At 55.9% G+C, this 18,332-nt stretch overlaps 1 protein-coding gene across 5 annotated transcripts in view; it reads right to left on the reverse strand.

The window, feature by feature from the left end:
* Positions 1-715: 715 nt before the first annotated feature.
* The window catches only part of EPHA10 (EPH receptor A10), a 38,397-nt gene continuing 20,780 nt past the window's right edge, over positions 716-18,332 (reverse strand). Inside the window, exons 6-17 of one of the 5 annotated variants that reach the window (XM_054223608.1) lie at positions 12,238-12,362; positions 10,271-10,433; positions 8,551-8,659; positions 8,249-8,304; positions 6,705-6,830; positions 4,988-5,173; positions 4,167-4,228; positions 3,860-4,063; positions 1,909-2,058; positions 1,541-1,725; positions 1,272-1,427; positions 716-830 (exon numbers count right to left, since the gene is read on the reverse strand). In XM_054223608.1, the coding sequence (XP_054079583.1) occupies positions 716-830; positions 1,272-1,427; positions 1,541-1,725; positions 1,909-2,058; positions 3,860-4,063; positions 4,167-4,228; positions 4,988-5,173; positions 6,705-6,830; positions 8,249-8,304; positions 8,551-8,659; positions 10,271-10,433; positions 12,238-12,362 (1,637 nt within the window). Of the gene's footprint in view, positions 831-1,271; positions 1,428-1,531; positions 1,726-1,908; positions 2,059-3,859; positions 4,064-4,166; positions 4,229-4,987; positions 5,174-6,704; positions 6,831-8,244; positions 8,305-8,550; positions 8,660-10,225; positions 10,434-12,237; positions 12,363-18,332 lie in introns of all 5 variants that reach the window. The other 4 variants (XM_054223612.1, XM_054223613.1, XM_054223609.1 and 1 more) reach the window with 4 other exon arrangements.

Consider the following 18,332-nt stretch of genomic DNA (forward strand, 5'->3'; position numbering starts at 1 on the left):
GGTCTCTTCATCCAAGCTTTTCATTTCTTCCTCTGCAATTGTCTCGTCAAGAGAACCTTAGAAACATTCAGCACCGTTTGCTCTGCGATTTAGTGGAGAGTATTTGTTTTTCATTCACCAACTGTGGTGTCAAGACTCAGTGAAGCAACTCTTGGAGCGGAAGGGACCCGGCTGGGAAAGAGTTTCCTTTCAGCAAAGCAGATGGGGAAAGTCACCTTCCAGAAGTTGGGCGCTGGGTGTGAGCTGTGCTCTGGTCTCTAAAAATAAAAGCAATAAAAGCTCCTTGTGGGGTTGCTAGAACGTGTCACCTTGTATAAAAATACCCATGGATTTCACCAGTAGGATGCTAGATACGAAAATGCTGTCAGCTCTGGATTAAGACAGTGCACAAATGTCCATCCACCCTGTTAACCTAATTACCATACGAAATGGCATCATTACAGTTTGACTCGTCTTACAAAACAGTGCCAGGGAGAGCCACATCCACTTAGGCCCACCGCACACATCCCAGGAATCCTCGGCTTCCCTGGCACAGGGGACGGGAAGCCCTGCTTCTCTTGCCACGTGGAATGACTTGTTTGGCATCAGCCCGGCGATTTCTACATCCCACCTGAAACTGTGAAGTTTCCGAGATTGGGTGCGGGGTTTGGGGCCGGCTGGCTGCCTCCTCCCCGGGAGCGCCGGCTCCGTGCTCTGCACCTCCACGGGGGCTGCTTCACACCTGCACGCCTCGGCCATGCATTTGGATCACCTGGGCCCGGAGAGTCTGGATCCCGCTCAGGATGGTCTTCTGGTGTTCCGCCAGCGTGATCCCCAGGCTGAGGACATCTCTGCAAAACAAGCCCCGTGTCAGGCAGGAAAAACCAACCCAACATGGAAAGTGCCCCGACGCCAACCGCTCCCAGGCAAGGGCAACGCAGGTTTCGGACTATTAGCCCACCGCAGACCTGCCAGAGTAAGAACCCTCAGTATGTCTGTGTGACAGGTTACCAGCAAATTGCATTAGATTTGACTCTGCTTTCTGGAAGGGACAGGCAACACTACGCTTGGTCACAAACAAGAGGTTAAAGTCACAAACTCCAGCTTTAAAAATCAACAACTGAGATGCGCAACACACGCAGCCCAACCCACGCCAGCCCAACCCACTTCCAGACATGTTTTGGAGGGTCTGTCCTCCTGTTTAGCGACGCCTGACCGTAACTACAGAGCAGAGCTCACTCACACTGCACCCAGCGACACGAGGTTACAGCCAGGAAGACAAGTTCACTTACTGGGCTGTCATCCTGGCCACCGATTCCAGGTAGCAGTAGCCCGCAGCGGTGAAGTTGTCTTTGTACCTGCCCATTTCTATCGCTTCCAGCCACTCGCCTACGGAGCTGAAAGAGGGGAAGGCCGAGAAGGTACGCTCGGTGAGGGGGATGGACGTGCTGTGGGACCTGCCAACGAAACGGGGCGGTGAGGAGGGAGCAGAGCCCGGCACGGCTGAGCTGGGAACCGGCAGAACAACAGGCAGCACAGCAAGAGCGGTCACCTGCTGCACGTGGAGCTGGGACACTGCGGGGGCTCCAGGCTCTGCACCATCTTGCTCAGGATGTTGTGGATGTGCGAGAACTTGGGTCTCTGGCTGCGGTCCTTCTGCCAGCAGTCGAGCATGAGCTGGTGGAGGGGCGGCTGGCAGTTCACGGGGGCGGGCAGGCGGAACCCGTCCTCCACGGCCTTCATCACCTGCAGCAGAGGAGGTGAGGGGACAGGGTCAGGCGCTGCGATCGCAGGCAGCCCCCGAGGGAAGCCCCCCTCCTCAGGCCCTGCCGGGGGAGCAGCAGCAGCTCCTTCATGCACCACGGAGCCACCTGCACACCATTAGCAATGGCAGCATCGTCATCTACCGCGCGGCTGCCGGTGACTCACATCCTGGTTGGACATGTCCCAGTAGGGTCTCTCGCCGTAGGACATGACTTCCCACATGACGATGCCGAAGCTCCACACGTCACTGGCCGGACTGAAGTGGTGATACTGGATGGCTTCGGGGGCTGACCACAGCACCAGGCTCTTCCCATGCTGGATGGGCAGAAAGGGAGGAAAGATGTGGTCGCACAGCCGCTGGACGCAGCTCCCGGGTGGCCATTCGTCCTGCCCTGCCTGGCATCGCAGGGCAGACACTGAGCAAGCCCCCATGCCACGTGCAGGTTTCGTACTAACAGAAAACTTTCGCCTCAATTTGTTTCAAAATGGCCACGCAACTGTATGCGACATGGAAGCGCGAGTCCTGAAATATTAACGGGAGAAGATAATGTCTCTGGGAAGAGCTGATGGCATTTTATACATTAATATTTAACGAAAGCCGTTTCAGAGCTGTGCAAACACAGAGTGCCTCCACCCTGGCTTGCTCTCCTGCAGTGAGCAATCCCCGTCTCGGCATCTGCAGAGCCCTCTGGATGCACTAGGGAAGCAGGTGACAGACACTGCAGCTAATTGCTATTAACAGTGGGGAGACCTTGATCCCAAAGCCACAGCCCCGCTGCACCGTGGTGGCAGAAGCCAGGGCTCCTGCTGTGCTCTCCATCCCCCCGGCTCAGCGGGCTGCTCCGCACCCAGCAGCACACCAGCGCCGGAGCAGCTCTGCTCGGGAGCTTTGCGGCTCGACAGCCACATGCCCGCAGGACACGCTCGCCACGGCGGGCGAGGTGGGTCACGCTTTGCCAGGGGCTCTTCGGGACGGTGGCGCTCTCCCTGCGGAGCACGCTGAGCCTGCCTCCCCACAGCTGGTAACGGCTGGAAGAGTTTTCCAAGACTCTTCCTGCCTCCAGCCTGCTTGGCACTGGACTGCAGCTCCCGCAGAGCCTGGGCCAAATCCTGCAAACAAGCTTTTCCCCTGGGACGCCCGTGCCCTGCACCGGGACACGGGCACCGGGTCCCTGCAGGCAGCGCACATCAGCTGCTGCCTCCGCGGCACTGCCCACCGCTCCCTGCAAACGGCACGGGCTCACTTGATTGAAGAATCAATGCTCTTTAAAATATTAATACCCGGTTAATGTGATGCGCTAACAGCCCCAGCCGACACAGGGCGGCTGCCGCGTACCAAACGAAATACGTCCTATCGCTCTTGCAGTCAGAAAGGCACGGATGCACCCCGACGGAAAGGCGCCGAAGCGGTGCCTGAAGGAAGCGGGGAGGGAGAGTGAGGGGCTGTGGCACCTCGGGGGCCCACGGGGTGCAGGGGCAGCCCCCGGCTCCGCACCCAGGGGCTGCCGGGCAGCTTCTCCGCACACGTGCAGGCACTCGGGAGACGCGCTAGCTAGCAGAGCTGACAAGGCAGGAGCGTGAATCAAGCAGGACTTAAATTCTTAATTGAAACCCATGAATTCCATTACAAGTGACAAAACAGACACAAGGAGCCCTGAGGCTGCCAGAGCTGCCTCCAGCCGCCTCTCCGCCAGCCTGCGCAGACACGTGGCAGCGCTGCGGCCAGAGGAAGAGCGGTGCCGGGCGGCTGCTGTGCGGGTCCCTGGCTAAAAGCATTCGATTTCCAGCTGAGAAAGAAGCTGTTAAGATGAAGAGCCCACATTTATACATGAGGAAGGAAATGGGAGCCTAGGAAAAATACTGGTTCGGGAGTAGAATTGCTATATGTCATATTAACTCCACCTGGGGAAGCCGGCTGGCTTTGGATTTCATCCTTATTCAGCATTCAGAGCAGGCTGCAAGCCTCTCCAGTGATGCCAGGCCCCGGTCCAAGCGCTCTCGGCCATGGCCGTGCATTGCAGCCAGGGACATCCACCTCCGCGGAGGTTTTGTAGCCGTTGCGTCAGCATTTTGCTTTCGGGGAACGGTGACAACAGAATTTGGAAACGCAGCTTACCATGGTGGAGAAGATGGTCTCCATCTTATCTTCTTGTGGCCGTCTGAAACCAGTTATTTTGCAAGCCAGGCTGCTGTTCACCAGGACTTTGTGGGCGGCAAGGCTTTTATGTACGTAACCCATCTCTGCCAGGTACTTCATGCCAGAGGCAATCCCCTGCAACATGCAAACGAGCTGGGCGGCCGTCAACTGTCCCTCATGTTTCTGTAGAAAAAGAGGAGGAAAAGCCAAAGGGTGAGTAAAGCCCGGTCCAAGGGGGCACCGCCAGCAGATCCCAGCAGTTACCAGCGGCTCCCACAGCACTCACCCGGAGAAAAGAGTCCAGCACGCCATTCCCCATGTACTCCGTCACTATCATCATGGTGCTCCCTGCGCGGACAGAGAAGGAGCACTGCGTGAGCCCTGCCCATTGCTCAGGCAGTTCTAACGCTGCTGGGCTGAGAAATCCGGGTGCTGGCCTCCCGCGAGGTCAACCTGCGCTGCCCGGCCATTAAGGGAGACAAGGACTTTATCTCAGACAGTTTGTCATGAGCGGTGGGTCCGAGGCTTTCCTGTCGTTCCAGCTGGGAACCCACTGGACCCCAATATCAGGTGCTCCTTTTATCAGGACACTGCACCACATCACAAAGGAGCACAGCACTACCCAGTGAAAACAAAAGCAACAGCTCAGCCCAAGACTCGGGACAGAAATACTTCCTCACCTAATAAAAAAGCTAGTTAAAATCAGCACACGCGCTCACGTTTCTTTGGATTTACACGAATATCCATTTAACTACAGCATCCGCAGACTAGTTCGGCGCACACGCTCCCACGAGAGCCGGGAGCAGTCAGAGTCATCTGTTTTACTGACAGAACCTCGCTTCAATTTGCTATTATTAAGAGCGCGCAGTTTTGCTGCTAAGCCAGTCCTACTACCTGGATTCATTAGTCTAGCTGTAAGCATTTTATTCATCATCGGAACACTAAAATAGCTAATGCAGGAGGAAACACCTGATTTCCAGAGAGCAACAGCATTGCACCTCCAGCACCAGGCCATGGCTCCAAAGCAACAGCCGAAGCACGCTGCCTGCGCAGGAGCCTTCCTCCCCTGCGCGGGGCTCGGGCCGCCCCGTGTCCGGGACCCCCTACCTCTGGTGACGACCCCCTCCAGGCGGATGACGTTGGAGTGATCGAACTGGCCCATGGTGCACGCCTCTGCCAGGAAGGAGCGCTGCTGCTTCTCCGAGCACCCTGCCCGCAGCGTCTGGATGGCCACCGGCAGCTCCCGCTTGCTGGGCAGCTTCAGGCACCCCCGGCAGATTTCTCCAAACTCCCCTGCGTGGCAGAGAGAGGAGTTAAACAGCGCCCGCAGCGAGGGCGGGACGTCCCTCGCAGCTCCCCTCTAGGGATATTTTCATTGCTTCGGGACCACAGAGCGCGTTCCTGCGGAGCGATGTGTCTCGCTGTGTAGACAAGCAAGATTTTCCCACCGTTAATCAGAAGATTTGCCAATCCATGAATTCAGAGACGCACAGAGCCCTGCGTGGCTGCAAGTTTCCCCTGCAGAGTCTGTTTTACCATCTTCCCCCGCCTTTGCTGAACCCACCGCCCTTCGCACAAGTTTGGCGTCAGCGTGTGATACTAAAACCGTGTGACAACGCAACAGAATTTCTCCTTCCTCTTCCTACACCTCTAAGCCATTCTCTCCACACTCTGCTCAAGTGCGTATTGCGCTTTTTCTCACGAAAAGGAGATTAACCCCCAGCCACCGAGTTCATGCTTGCCAGGCCTGGCCCGTCCTGCTTCCCAGCTCGCCACAGGCAGGGTCTGCTTCTCCCGGGAGAGAGCAGTCCGTGAGACAGAGCATCCCGCTCTGCACAGCCACGCGCCTGGCAACAGCAGCTACCCAATTCATAACATAAAATTGTTGGCTTTACAGCAAAAAAAAAAATGTGTAGCTATTAAAAGCTTTAACGATTTGAAAGCCAGGTACTCGTTAGGTCAGCAGTAAGACAAATGCACTCCCAAATTCCTTACATTTAAATGTATTCCTGACTAATTTTTCTTGATTTTTCGAACACCAATTTGCTTCTGAAAAGCATCTCAGCTGCTCCGCTCAGCAGCTACAAAGATAACCCCCTCTCCTCTTCAGTGTCCTCTTCCCTTCAACACTGTCCTTTAAGCTGGTGCACAAGCCCTTCCCTCTTCCCTTCCTCCACCTGTTTTTCTGCAGCTGAATTTATCTTTAGGAAAAGAAACGACAAAGAAAAATCATGTTTCCCATGTTCTGGCACACATTAGCAATTAAGGCTCTAGGGCCCAGTGAGGGGATTTTAATTTGCTTTTAAGTTTTAGGCAGTGAAGTTGATGAAAATCAATAAATCATTAAGTTCACATATTTATAAATAGTTTTCATGCTGCTGTCAAACTGCCCAGATGCAGATAATTGCTGATGCTTTCTGCCTCCTTCGGTTGGCTGTACTTAGTGCCTCAGAAAAACAAACGGGAATGCAAAAAAATCAGGCTCCCAAACAAAATACGCACCAGCCAAGCTCCCGCCTCCCTGCTGCAAGCGTGTGCCCCCCCCGAGACGAGAGCAGCAGCAAAGGTCCGTGGCACTGACGGCGCGGGAGGCCGAGGAGCTGCCGGCGAGGCGGGCAGAGCCCACGGCAGCGGTGGGAGGGCCGGCGCGCACCCGCGGCACTGCGGCGTGGGCAGGACCCCAGCAGCAACCTCAGGGCACCGCCGCGTCCCTGCGTGCCGGGGTGAGAGGGGACCGAGCTGGCCAGGCACACGCACAGCCCGCGGCACGGCCACCGCCCCACGGCACGGCCACCGCCCCGGTGCCTGCCGAAGAGCAACTTGCCTGTCCCGATGATCCTCTCGATTTTAATACTAGCGTTATCCAGCTCTTTGGCAAAGAGGTGCACGGCCTGCATGGGGTCTTCACAAGTGTCCGGGTCGATGTACGTCCTCCTGGTTGGGATTTTAACTGCAGGGAAGGAGGGAAGGCACAAAGAGCGTGTGAGAAAGGCTCAGCGGAGCTCCCGCCCGCCCATCCCAGGAAACGCTCTTGCAGGTTGTCCATCTTCAGGTCTGATGGCAGGACTAACTTGCCACCTTTTTATAAGCAAAGCAGAAGACTCAGCTTTAAGGTTGCTAGGAAATTCCTTGTGGGATAAAATGAACCCAATCGCTCCGCTCCGCTGCCACAACCTCCAGGTTAAAGGACAGCAGCTCCTTCACTCTAGCGCAGCTCCCTCCAGGACTGAGCCTATCTGCCTCCCGCGCTAATCCTGAGTATCCAAATCACCTCCGCTCCCAAGATCTCTAGGAGAGATAATTATAATCATGAACAACAGCCATGTTCCAGGTCCCCTCGATTAGCAGCATGGGCAGCAAAATACTTCCCACAGGCGGCCACCATCTGCTGCACGCCGAGCACATCCAGGAGAACCGCGCGGGACGCGGCCGACCCGCTTACAGCAGCCCCTGCAAACAGCCGCCCGCTTGCTGGAGCTTCCTCAAAACCCTAATTCTCATCTCTTGAAAACAAACTGCCAAAACAAGGGCGTAAGCACACGAGCTCTGCCGCTCGCTGGGCCCCTGCAGGGCGCTGCCGCGTCTCCTCCTCGCCCCGGGCAACGGTGGGAGGACGACAGATGTTTTGCACGAGCCGCTCGGCCCATCCAGAACCTGCACACGGGCAAAGGGCAGAGCCAGAGCGCCCCGGGAAGGGGTCACACCACGCACAGCTTCCCTTGCACCCCGGCTCCATCCGCCTTGCCCAGAGCGTGCGGCTGCCGTGCTCCCCTCGCCCTGCACGGAAAACCTTCGGCAAACTCCCACGGGCAGCTCAGCAGCGCGAGGCCCTTCGGAGCCAGGTGAAACGGCCAAGCTGCATCTGAGAAGCAGCACGTGGGCTCTGCTGCTCATGAAATGCTTCAGGGAGGAACAGAGCATGTGTGCGCTGCACGGGCATATGCCAGGAATCAAATAAACTCATCAATCCTGACATCCGAATTTCCTTTGACAACTGCTGTCTGTAAAATTATTGCTGCTCACTAATCAAGAGTAGCCCCAGAAAACAAAGCTGTATTCTCACGTAGCCGTTTGTGTAAAGCTGATGGAATAATTCATATGCCCCGTGGAAAGCTGAAAGCATCCTCCTTTCCTTCAGCACGGCGGTGACCCGTGTCCAGGACGGACACTGGCTTATGAAGCTGTCGAGCCCGCTGTCCCCAGAGAGCCTCGCCGTGCCGAGCCCCCGCTCTGGGATAACGCGGGGTGACAACACTTCAAAAAGCAAGGATTCAGGGCTGCTTTATGGGAAGCTGTGTTATTAATAGCAACAAGCACAGGGATCCCCAAACACAGTCACACTGGCCGCAGCAGCCAGGCTTCACTTACAATGGAAGTACAGCTCCTCGTCCCCATCCTGGCTGGCTTTGCTGTACCCACACTGTCTGCAACGAGAATGAAGACACACACCGTTACCTGGGCAGCAGCCCCTCGCTGGCCGTCAAAGCCTCAAGCGGCAGCGCCGAGGAGCAGAGTCCAGGCCCACGGCATGAGGAGGCTCAGCCCCCTCCCATTCTTAGAGCCAGCGCTGCCCCACGCTCCCGAGACCCCCTGCTGCGGGGGCTGCACCTCGGTCCCCCTGCCCTGCCCAGCCTGGGTGCGCGCCCCAGCTCGGCCGCGGCTCCGCTCACCTCCTCCAGACCATCACGCCGATCACCATGGACACCAGCACCGTCAGCCCCGCGATGGCCACCACCGCGATGATGAGGATGGGGTTCTGCTCGCTGGAGGCCACTGTCACTGCGGGAGGGACACAGAGCGGGTCAGCAACGCGCCCTAGGGCAAGACCAAGGCATGGGGCAGCCCCCGCCAGTCCTCCCAGTGCCAGCCTGCGTCCCCCAGCAAGGCTGTGGGACAGGCTACGCAACAATTCACATTCTGGTTCCGTTTTAAGAGCTGGAGCTGGTGCAATCAGACCAAGACCAGAGCTGTGGGCACGGATGGAGCACCCCCGGTGCCGCCACACCAGCAGCCCGGTTTTGTTAGCGCTGAGGAAAGGTTCCCGTTTATCGGAGGGACACATTAAAATTCATGGCTTACAAATAGTTTTCCTACATCGCATTAATCTCTTCCCTTCCTGCTTTTGCAAACAGGGGTATTAGAAAGCTACATTCTATATAAAATTTTTATTGGCTTCAATTCATTCTGAAAACGTCTTCTGTGTGGCAAACGGATGCAATTTAAAGCCCTGTTAAACACAATCTGTGAGAGTCGTACAGAGCCAGCCATCTCGGGGCTTTCATTCCTAGCCAGGGCGGGTTATTAAGCTGAAGCCCAACCATCTCCCCAAGCTCTCTTCAGTAAAATAAGATGCTTCTGAATGTTATGAATGGAAACCATGAAAAGGGAAAGCCCCAGCAGATAACACTGACTGACCTTACTCAGCCAAGTGGCTAACAAGCCAAGCGCCTCACGAGCCAGGGGAGCAGCGCGGGTAAGCAGCCGTCTCCTACCTGGGGCACGCATCCCAGGCCAGCCGGAGCTCCATGCTGGCCCTGCCTCCTCTGCCGCAGCCTGGGTGACCGGCCACCCGGGCTCTGCAGCGCCCACTCCGGGCTGCACAGCTTCGCAGACCCGGGCTGGATCATGTCCCTGAGCAATTACACTGGCAGTGACCGACACTCGCTCCCTTCCAGCACCTGCTCGGTGGCCCCACGAAAGGGACCCGCTCAGATCTGTTCCAGCACCAACACCGCGCCAAGGCAGAGCCACCCCCTGGTCACTCCGGCTCTGCTCAGCAAGTTCTAGGGCAACCCAAGTCAAAGAGCAGAGACTCTGTCCCCAGCCTCTACGCGACAGAGCAGCCAGACACCGGCTGCCCTCACCGACGCCGCGCTGAGAGGAGCGAGCACAGGCACCTCCAAGGCCAGCAGTAGCAACCTTGTTAAAATCAAATATGAAAATGATAGGACACGGGGTAACAGCTTCAAACTGAAGGCGGGTAGATTCAGATTGGATCTCCGGAAGAAATTCTTTCCTGTGAGGGTGGTGAGGCACAGGAACACGTTGCCCAGAGAAGCTGTGGCTGCCCCATCCCTGGAGGGGTTCAAGGCCAGGTTGGACGGGGCTTGGAGCAACCTGGGCTGGTGGGAGGTGTCCCTGCCCAGGGCAGGGGGTGGCACTGGGTGGGCTTTAAGGTCCCTTCCAACCCGAACCATTCTGTGATTCTGTAAAAGCAAATCCTGGGAAGCACCTGCTCTTAAACCCGGAGCAGCAGAACCAGAGGAACAGATGCTGCTCCACAAAACCAAGAGCATCTGGGGCAGGAGCAGCAGCGTCCCCAGGACTCGTCTCAGAGCTTCACACCTGCAGGTGCCTGTGTGAGAGACGACGAGCCCTGCCGACACTTACGCTCTGCCAGCGTCTCCACTTCAATGCTCGGGCTGTAGTTCCCGTAGTCCGGCGAGGAGGATGTTCGGATTTGGAAAATATAGAGGGTGCCAGGCTTCAGGTTATTGACCGTCACGGCTGTTGATGTGGTTTTCACAGTTGAGTAACTTTGATCTCTCTGATCCTGTGAAATAATGAGATACCCGAGATCTAGCCGGGCTGACAGCTGCGCTGCGGAGCGGGCAGAGCACAGCTGTATCTTCGCCTCGCCTCTGCGTCCCGTCAGGCCAGTCTATATAAACATAAAACCTTCAACTGAAAGAATACACTTACTAGATGTCTCATTAACAGAAATTACACGGAAAGGTCACGCGAAATGGCAGATGGAGCCCGATGATGCGCTATGAAGACAGGCGGAGGACGAGGTGGTGGGGAGCAGCTGTGCCGTCCCGCACGGCTCCTCTCCTCCCGCCTGCCCCCGCGCTGGGGCTCGGCTGCTGCCACCGTCCGGCCCCTTCCCACTCCCTGCTCCAGCCGCTCCAGCCCTGGCATAAACACGCGGGTATTCGCACATGCCGAGTAACCAAAGCTGGCAGGCGGGTTTGCCAAGAGTCCCTTTCCCTGGGATTTTATTCACTTGCCCAGCGACCTACAGATCCCTCTGCTTCGGCTACGGGAGAGGACAACAGGCAGCCCCCCTCCTGCAGCCGGTGAAGGCTCCTGGCCATCACGCCACTCCCAGGGCCAGGGACGTCGCTGGGAAATGTATTTTCCATTTGATACGCTTTTCCCCTTGAATCTCCACAGTTAAAGTACATCTTTAAAAGCAAAGATTAGGAACTAGGCTGATTTTCACATCAGCACCAAGAGTCTCATTTCAGTGAATAATTGCCAAACTACAGTCAGAATTCCCTACTCAAGCAGGACGTTCCCTCGTTTCACATACCCCGAGTACCTCGTTGCTGCAGCCCATTTGCACAGGAATTACTGTTCCAGGCTTCAGCATTCGCCCTCACCCACAGATTCCTCCTTTCAAATCTATCAGATGCTAAAAATCACATTAATATGAATCAGCTTCAAGGTAGCTTGTTTCTAAATACAGAACACCAACATGTCACCTGCACAGTTTGCCTGACATGTAATCAGTTTCATAACGAGCCTGAGCACACGCAGATAAGGTAATTTGCAGAACTGTGTCATAAACTGCATTTATTTTGATTTAGAGCATTGTCCCCGTTCTTTGCCCAGCGGTATTTCTTCTAAAATTCTCAACTCACCGCACTCATCAAATAGCAGCTATTTTTTAAAATTAGGAGACTGTCATAAAAACATTTGCTGGTGTCCCCTCCCGTGTGGAAGACCACTCAACAGCCCACCAAAGTCACGGGTCTGGTGGCCCTCAGTCCTAAACCAGTGAAGACCAGAAGGTCCAACGCTTTCCCAGAACGCAGACTATGAATCCAGGTGTCATCTCGTCAGAGATTTAGAAAGCCCCATGGGCTTTAGCAGTCCCTGGCTGGCTGGCTAATGGCAAGCACCCAAACCTCAGATTTCTGATGTCCTTGAAACAAGCCATGCAATGTATTAAAAGAAAAAAAAAAAAAAAAAAAAGAATGAATGAATGAAAATTATTAGCTTTACTCTTTCTCCCAGGGAGATGTCAACATTAGGAGTGGATGAAATCTTGCTGCACAGATGGGGGGGAAAAAAAAAAAAAACAAACCACTAATTAACAAGAACTCTACAAATAATCCAAATTTCCTATAACTTGCATAAGCAGATTGTGTAACACTGTCAGAGGAGAAAAGCCCTTGCTGGCCCCCATTTGAAGCGCTCCTCTTGCTGTCAGCTGCCAGTAAAATCTCCACAGCAGCCCCGTACAGCCTTCCCGTGGCGGTGGCTGAGCGCAACCGTGACCGTGGCTGCCCAGGGACAGACCCGGCTGGCAAAGGGAGCACCCGGGAGCTGCGCCAGCCCCCGGAGCTTACCTTCTCGTAGTACTTGACCTCGTACTCTGTGCCGTTGGGGGTCGGGAAGCCCGGCTCCTGCCACGACAAGGAGACGCTCTTCTGCTCAACTTTATCCGTGCGGATGTCGGTGACAGGAGTCGGCGCTGAAAAAGCGGAGAGGAAAACAGCAGGTGACTGCGGCGCTGCTGGGGGCAGAGCGTCCCTGCGCCCTCCCTATGGCCAGTGGCACCCAAACCCGCCCCCCGCCAGCCCATCCCAGGCCTGGGGCAGAGCCCCGGCAACACGCGCAGTGACACCGCGTGCCACCACGCTTCGGTTGCTCTGGTTCTGAACAGCCAAGTGAATGCAACCGGGAGATCACACATTACACGGCATTTTATCTCCGTCCTCACATTCATCTTGGCTGCGAGTCCCACGTCAGCACGAATGCGTTCAGTGGTTACTCCGTTTCTGCTTCTGCCCTGGGACGGCACAGTAAAAACTTGAACAATTTAAACAGCTGAAGAGAACGCTGCTTCTGCAGATACCAGCTCCCCCTCTCTGAATCAGGACTGAAACAAGGCAAACTCTGAGCTGGTGATCATCCAACAGGAGAAAACGGTTGTAGAAATACAACAGCTTTGTAATCTGTGGGCAGCTAGTAATGCTCTGCCCAAAAACAAGAAAAAACACCCTAATTGCACCCTCCACCCACAGTGCCGTGGAGGGGTCTGAGCATTGGCTAACGTCCAGTGCTCCGAACCTGCTGCTAAGGATTTCTGGGCGATGCAAAATACACTTTTTGAGCAGCAGGGCTTGTAGGACATCCCAAGGCTTCTCCAGCCGCCCTGGCACAGGCTCTGCCCCACGCCAGCCCAGTGAGCCGGCACCCAGAGCGCGCTGCCTGCCCTGCCCGCTGCCAAACACGCCGGCTCTGCCCCAGGAGCTGGCTGCTGATTTGTAGTTAGCACATGCTCCACGCTCAGTCTTCCTCCCTGGCACGTGTGCTCCCGTTTAGTTCATCTCGCCATGCAAGACGCACTTGCCAACTATTCCCATTTTAACCAGGTTTGGCTCCCTGCGAGCGGACTTCTGCAGCACGGCGCGGGCGGCTCGCTGTCCCCAGCCATCCACAGGCTCTGCGCCTGACGCTGACGCCTCTCCTGTCTGCGGCAGCGGAGACGGTCCTGCCCGCCTTACCCTGCTGCGCTCATCTCTGCCTTCCCAGAGCCTCCTCCGCGTCCTCTCCTCCTCCGACCGCCTTCTCCTGCCTTCAAGCCGCTGAGCAGCGCGCAGCGCCCGTACAGCTCCTGCAGCTGGCACAGGCAGCGGCACTGCCCGCGCCGGGCTCCCCACCTGCAGGCAGCACCCCAGCAGCTCCTCCAAAAGCACCAGCAGAAAGCCAGCTGGACCTGCCAGACTGTCTGCAGCATCTCGGGAGCCAGCCAAGGACACAGCATCCCCCGACTGCCCGGAGCAAGGCAGCAGTGGCTGCTGGGGACACGCTAAGACAGCGGTGTCTTTGCTGCAGAGGATGCCGTTCAAGACAGACACTAAGTATTTTTTAGTAGGGAAAATAAACTTCATACCTGGTACCTTGATAAAAGCTTCTGTTAGACCCTCTTGGGTCTGCTTTGGGTTGATTAGAGAGAAAATTAGGATTGATTCACGGAAGGGTGGTCCCAGGTCACCCTGGTAGGCACCAGGGGCCAGAACACACCAGGGTGAAGGGGCTGCAGCGACCGAGTCACCCGTTTACACCAGCGGCCCCACGGCAGGCACAGGGAAAGCTGCGCGGGGAACTCAGTGGTTTCCAGCTTGTCCCGCTGCTCCACCACATCAAGGCGTTTGCTGGACCCTGACTATCCCACCGAGACTCCTGCGGAGAGGAACACGTCCCTGGAAAGCAAACTTAAGTATCTGTGAAATTTTGTATTTATTACTTAGCTCATTAATCCCTCCTGATGAAAAAAAGTCCTCCTGATGTTTTATTCGTGATGATTTGCTCCTTGATTCCAAGTCCCTTCGGCTTCTGCCAAAGGAGCCAGAGGACCCGAAGGGCAGCCGGGAGCCCCCGCGCTCCGCTCCCCTGCTGCAGTCTGGCTGCGTGTCATCTGACATTTGCAAAAATCATTCTCAGAGTAAATACACTGGCCCCAGAGCTGACCTTTAAGGGGATATTGAATTGCCCACATGTAAAGAAGGGGGAGACAGCTCACGAAGCGCGGCAGAAAGGTTATTAACGCTCCCACCAGGACAAGCAGGCTGCGACCCCCCGGGCGGCTGCACCACGAACCTGCGGCACAAACGCATGCTGAGGTCTGCCTCCTTCGCAGGGTAAAAGACAGGACTACAGAGATCCGCAGGGGTGCCCGCGGGGCGAACCCCTCCTACGGGAACGCACGGGGCGGGCTGGCAGCTCTCGCCGCTGGGGGAGCGGCATAATCCCCACCACGAGCCCGTGGCCTCCGCAGGGTGCACATCACCCCGCGTCCAACGCCACGGCAAGTGACGCGGGCGGCTGAGGCCAGCCTGGCGCTTAACTTGGGTTTCGCTCCCGTAAACTAAGTTAAGTGCTCCTTGCTGTTTTATGCGATTCCCATCAATAAAACATCACACAGGTGCCCTCCTGTATCTCTGCATCTAGCAAATGGACTGAAGAAACCCGCACAAGTCATCCTGGCTGTTAACAAAGCCACCAGGAAAAATCACGCTCAGTGCTGGGCTGTAGAGCAGAGCCCACGGCACGTGCCAGAAAAGCAGGCAGGCGCCAGCCTCAAACACGTTTAAAAGGGATTAAAGAAAATCACACAGGCTATAAAGCATTTCACACTGTGAAAAAAATGTGTTTCCTATCAATATTTTAAGCTCCCCTAACATTGCCTCTCTTCCGAAAAAGCAAACATTAAATTATTCACCACTCTGCCTGATTTTACAAACTCCAGGCCGTTGTATGTGGGTTTTAACCAGTGTACAAGCAGAAGAGGCATAAAACTAGAGGTGGGCACCGTGTACCCCTGCTGAATGACCCAAAACCCGACGGGGGCCCGTAGGGAGGGACAAGAGCGCACACCTAAAGCTGGAGCTGGACCGAGGGAGCCCGCAGCCCCCTTTGGTGCCCGGCCGCCTGGGGGAACGCTCTCCCCGCACATTTTCAGAGCTGGGGCAGCAAACAAGAGCAGACCACAACCCGTCGCCGTGCTGTCCACTGCTCCCTGCACGGGGCGAGAGGCCATCGGATGGACAGAGCTTGCCATCGTCCCCAAGCACCTCTGCCACCCTGCACCACGCACCGCTCGCGGCAGGGACAGCCAGCCTCTCCCCTCCGCCACCAGTTATTAACGCCCCAACACAGAAAACGCACTGGGCACCGTCCCAGGCAACTCCTGCCCCAGGGTCCTTCTTTCCAAACCAGCGAAGCGGCCTCACCGGTTACCCTGCAGCTCTTCCAGGCTCGCTTCTCGCTGCCTGGAGGACACGGACCCCAGCAGCGCAGACCCTCGCCCCCGCATCGCCTCGTCCTGTGCCCCCCCCGCCCCCGTGCTGGCGTCGCCGCGCCAGCAGCAAGCCTGGGCAGCGCAGTCTGCTTCCGAGGACCTCACTCAGCACAAACCCCTTCTCCACAGCCTCAGAAAGGAGAATGCATTTCGGCACTGGCTGCATTATTAATCTGCAACAGATTTAAAAGCCCTTTAAGACAGGAGTCGATCCCTGCCGGGAATATAAATGACATTGTCCTAGAGTGTACATTTACATAGCTAACGCAGTCCTACTCCTGCAGGTAAACAGCTCTGTTCTCTCCTCAAACATTTTTATTTAGTCCCACGCTGGGGCCAGATTAGAAAAAACACAGTATTAATTTTGCGTCCCGCGGACTAAATAGCATCTTTCCTTTTCCCCTGCAAATACAATGAACAACTGCTAATTCCCTCTTGTGACTGCTGAAGGGGAAGGGCAGCGCCAGGGCTGTGCTCAGAGCTATATTTAGAGGAGCAGGGATCCGACAGCTAAATAGGGTCTCGTTTCTTCATTTAATTTTTCCTCTGAATCTGCATACCTGCAGCCAGAGCTTCCCTGGGGCTGCAGACGACCTCCGAGACCATCGCATCGCAGCCACCGAGGAAGTCACTGCTGCTTCGGGAATCCCTGAAATCTCCCTTTCTCCCGATCCCCGGTCCCATCTGGCACTTCTGTGATGGGTTCCATGCTGGGGGACTCCAGGACTCACTGGAGATGGCAGGCTCCGCAGAGCGGCTCCACAAGCCACCTGGGGAAGGAGCAGCCCCCGCCTGGCGCTGCCCCCGGGAGGGGACACCTTCACCAGCAAAAAACTCAAGTGTTTCATGAAACTTCCCGAGCCTCAGCTGTTTGGCTAAATCTGAGCTACCATCTGCATCCGGAGACTTGACAGCTCGACAAGAGACATTGATTTTGAACAGATTACGAGATTAATTATGCCATATTCTTCATGCGTATTTCAGTTCCTTCAGGAGTACGCAGTGTTGAGATTCCCACTTACCCAGGAGAAAAGCTGCATTAAACGGACAAACGGCTGAGGCACGGGTTGGTACCATGGACTTGTTGCTTCCCTCCCTAGAGAGAACGGGGCGCTTGCTGCCCTTCCCCAGCCTCCTGTCCCCAGCTCAGACCTGAAGCTCCAGGCGAGGAGGCAGCTCCCGAGCTCTGGTCCCCCCGCCTGACACGAGCCTCTGGAGGAACAGCTCGTTATTAGACCTCGTTAAGCTCACCCCTCCCTAGCTCGTATGCTGGCTCAGGAATAGCCTGAGCTCAGGAGACAGAAGATCTTCCCAGAGCTAAATCCATCCTTGAACAGCAAAGATCCTAATGAGGAATGACACCTCCACCGAAGAGCAGTCTGCGGCACAGCATCCACCAAACGGATCCACAGAAATTATTACACGAGGGAAGAGAAAGCAACAACGCGCACAAAACCATTTGATCAAACGGTGGGAAAATTATTTATAACAAGATCAAAGTTTAATCTCTTCAGATGAAATTGTTGGCCAATTCCTGCCACGAGGTATGTGAGGATCATCTGTCTCCATTAACTGTGGCTTGGCAAAGGGATTTCATGCAAATTAATAACGTAACCACGGAGGAAGAGACAAGGACACAACAAGCCAGAGCTGATTTTCCCTAGGCACAGCTAACAACTGAGGAGGGACCAAACCCCTCCGGCCGGCCAGGGGCCCCATCCCCACCGGCAGGCTGGGTGCTCGCTTCCCCTCGCTAAAGAGAAACGTGAAACAAAGTGGAAGGGGACACGTCCAGCGAGAAACTGTGCCACGGACCGGCACAGAAGAGAGAGATGAAATCAATATTTTTTTTGTTCCCAAAGGATAGCCAATATTTGAATTCTCTATTTTAAAGAGGGGTTTTTGCGACGGGCTGAAAATGTTGCTTCTTTTTTGTGATTTGTAAATTCAAACCGCAGCCGGATCACAAAGCAGAGCCCAGGCTGTCACCACGCTCGCTGCCACCCGGCTGCGAGCCAGCCCGGCGCTGTGGCAGACAACAGGCCACGGGCTGTTGGGCACAGCCAGCTCCCTGCCTCCCCACGGCACCAACCAAACCCCCCCGAGAGCGCTGCAGGGCGGTCTCCATCTCCCCCTCCCGCCCGTGCCACCCACCACCCCTGAGCACCACGTCTGTGCCACCACGGCAAACTGAGAGGAGTCAGGGCACCGCCGTCGGGGCGTCGGGCAGGCAAAGCCCGAGGACGGTGCCCACGCCACCTCCAGACCCCGCATCCTCCCGGTGACAAAGCCACGGAACCAGCCGCCGAGCAGACCCACACACCCCAGAGATGACACAGGAGCATAGGACAGCGCAGGCAACCGACTTCTTGGTGCGATGGGGACTCCAAGGGAGGTTTAGGTTAGATATTAGGAAGAATTACTTTACTGAAAGAGCAGTCAGGCACTGGAACAGCCTGCCCAGGGAGGGGGTTGAGTCACCATCCCTAGAGGTATTTAAGAAACGTCTAGATTTGGCACTTCAGGGCATGCTCTGAAGGGCAGAGATCATAGGCTGTTGGGATTTTTTTTGTTTGTTTATGGGGTTGGCGGTTTTTTGGGGTTTTGTGTGTGTGTGTGTGCATGGTTGGACTCGAT

This window comes from Rissa tridactyla, chromosome 18, assembly GCF_028500815.1.
Source record: "Rissa tridactyla isolate bRisTri1 chromosome 18, bRisTri1.patW.cur.20221130, whole genome shotgun sequence".
Lineage (NCBI taxonomy): Eukaryota > Metazoa > Chordata > Aves > Charadriiformes > Laridae > Rissa > Rissa tridactyla.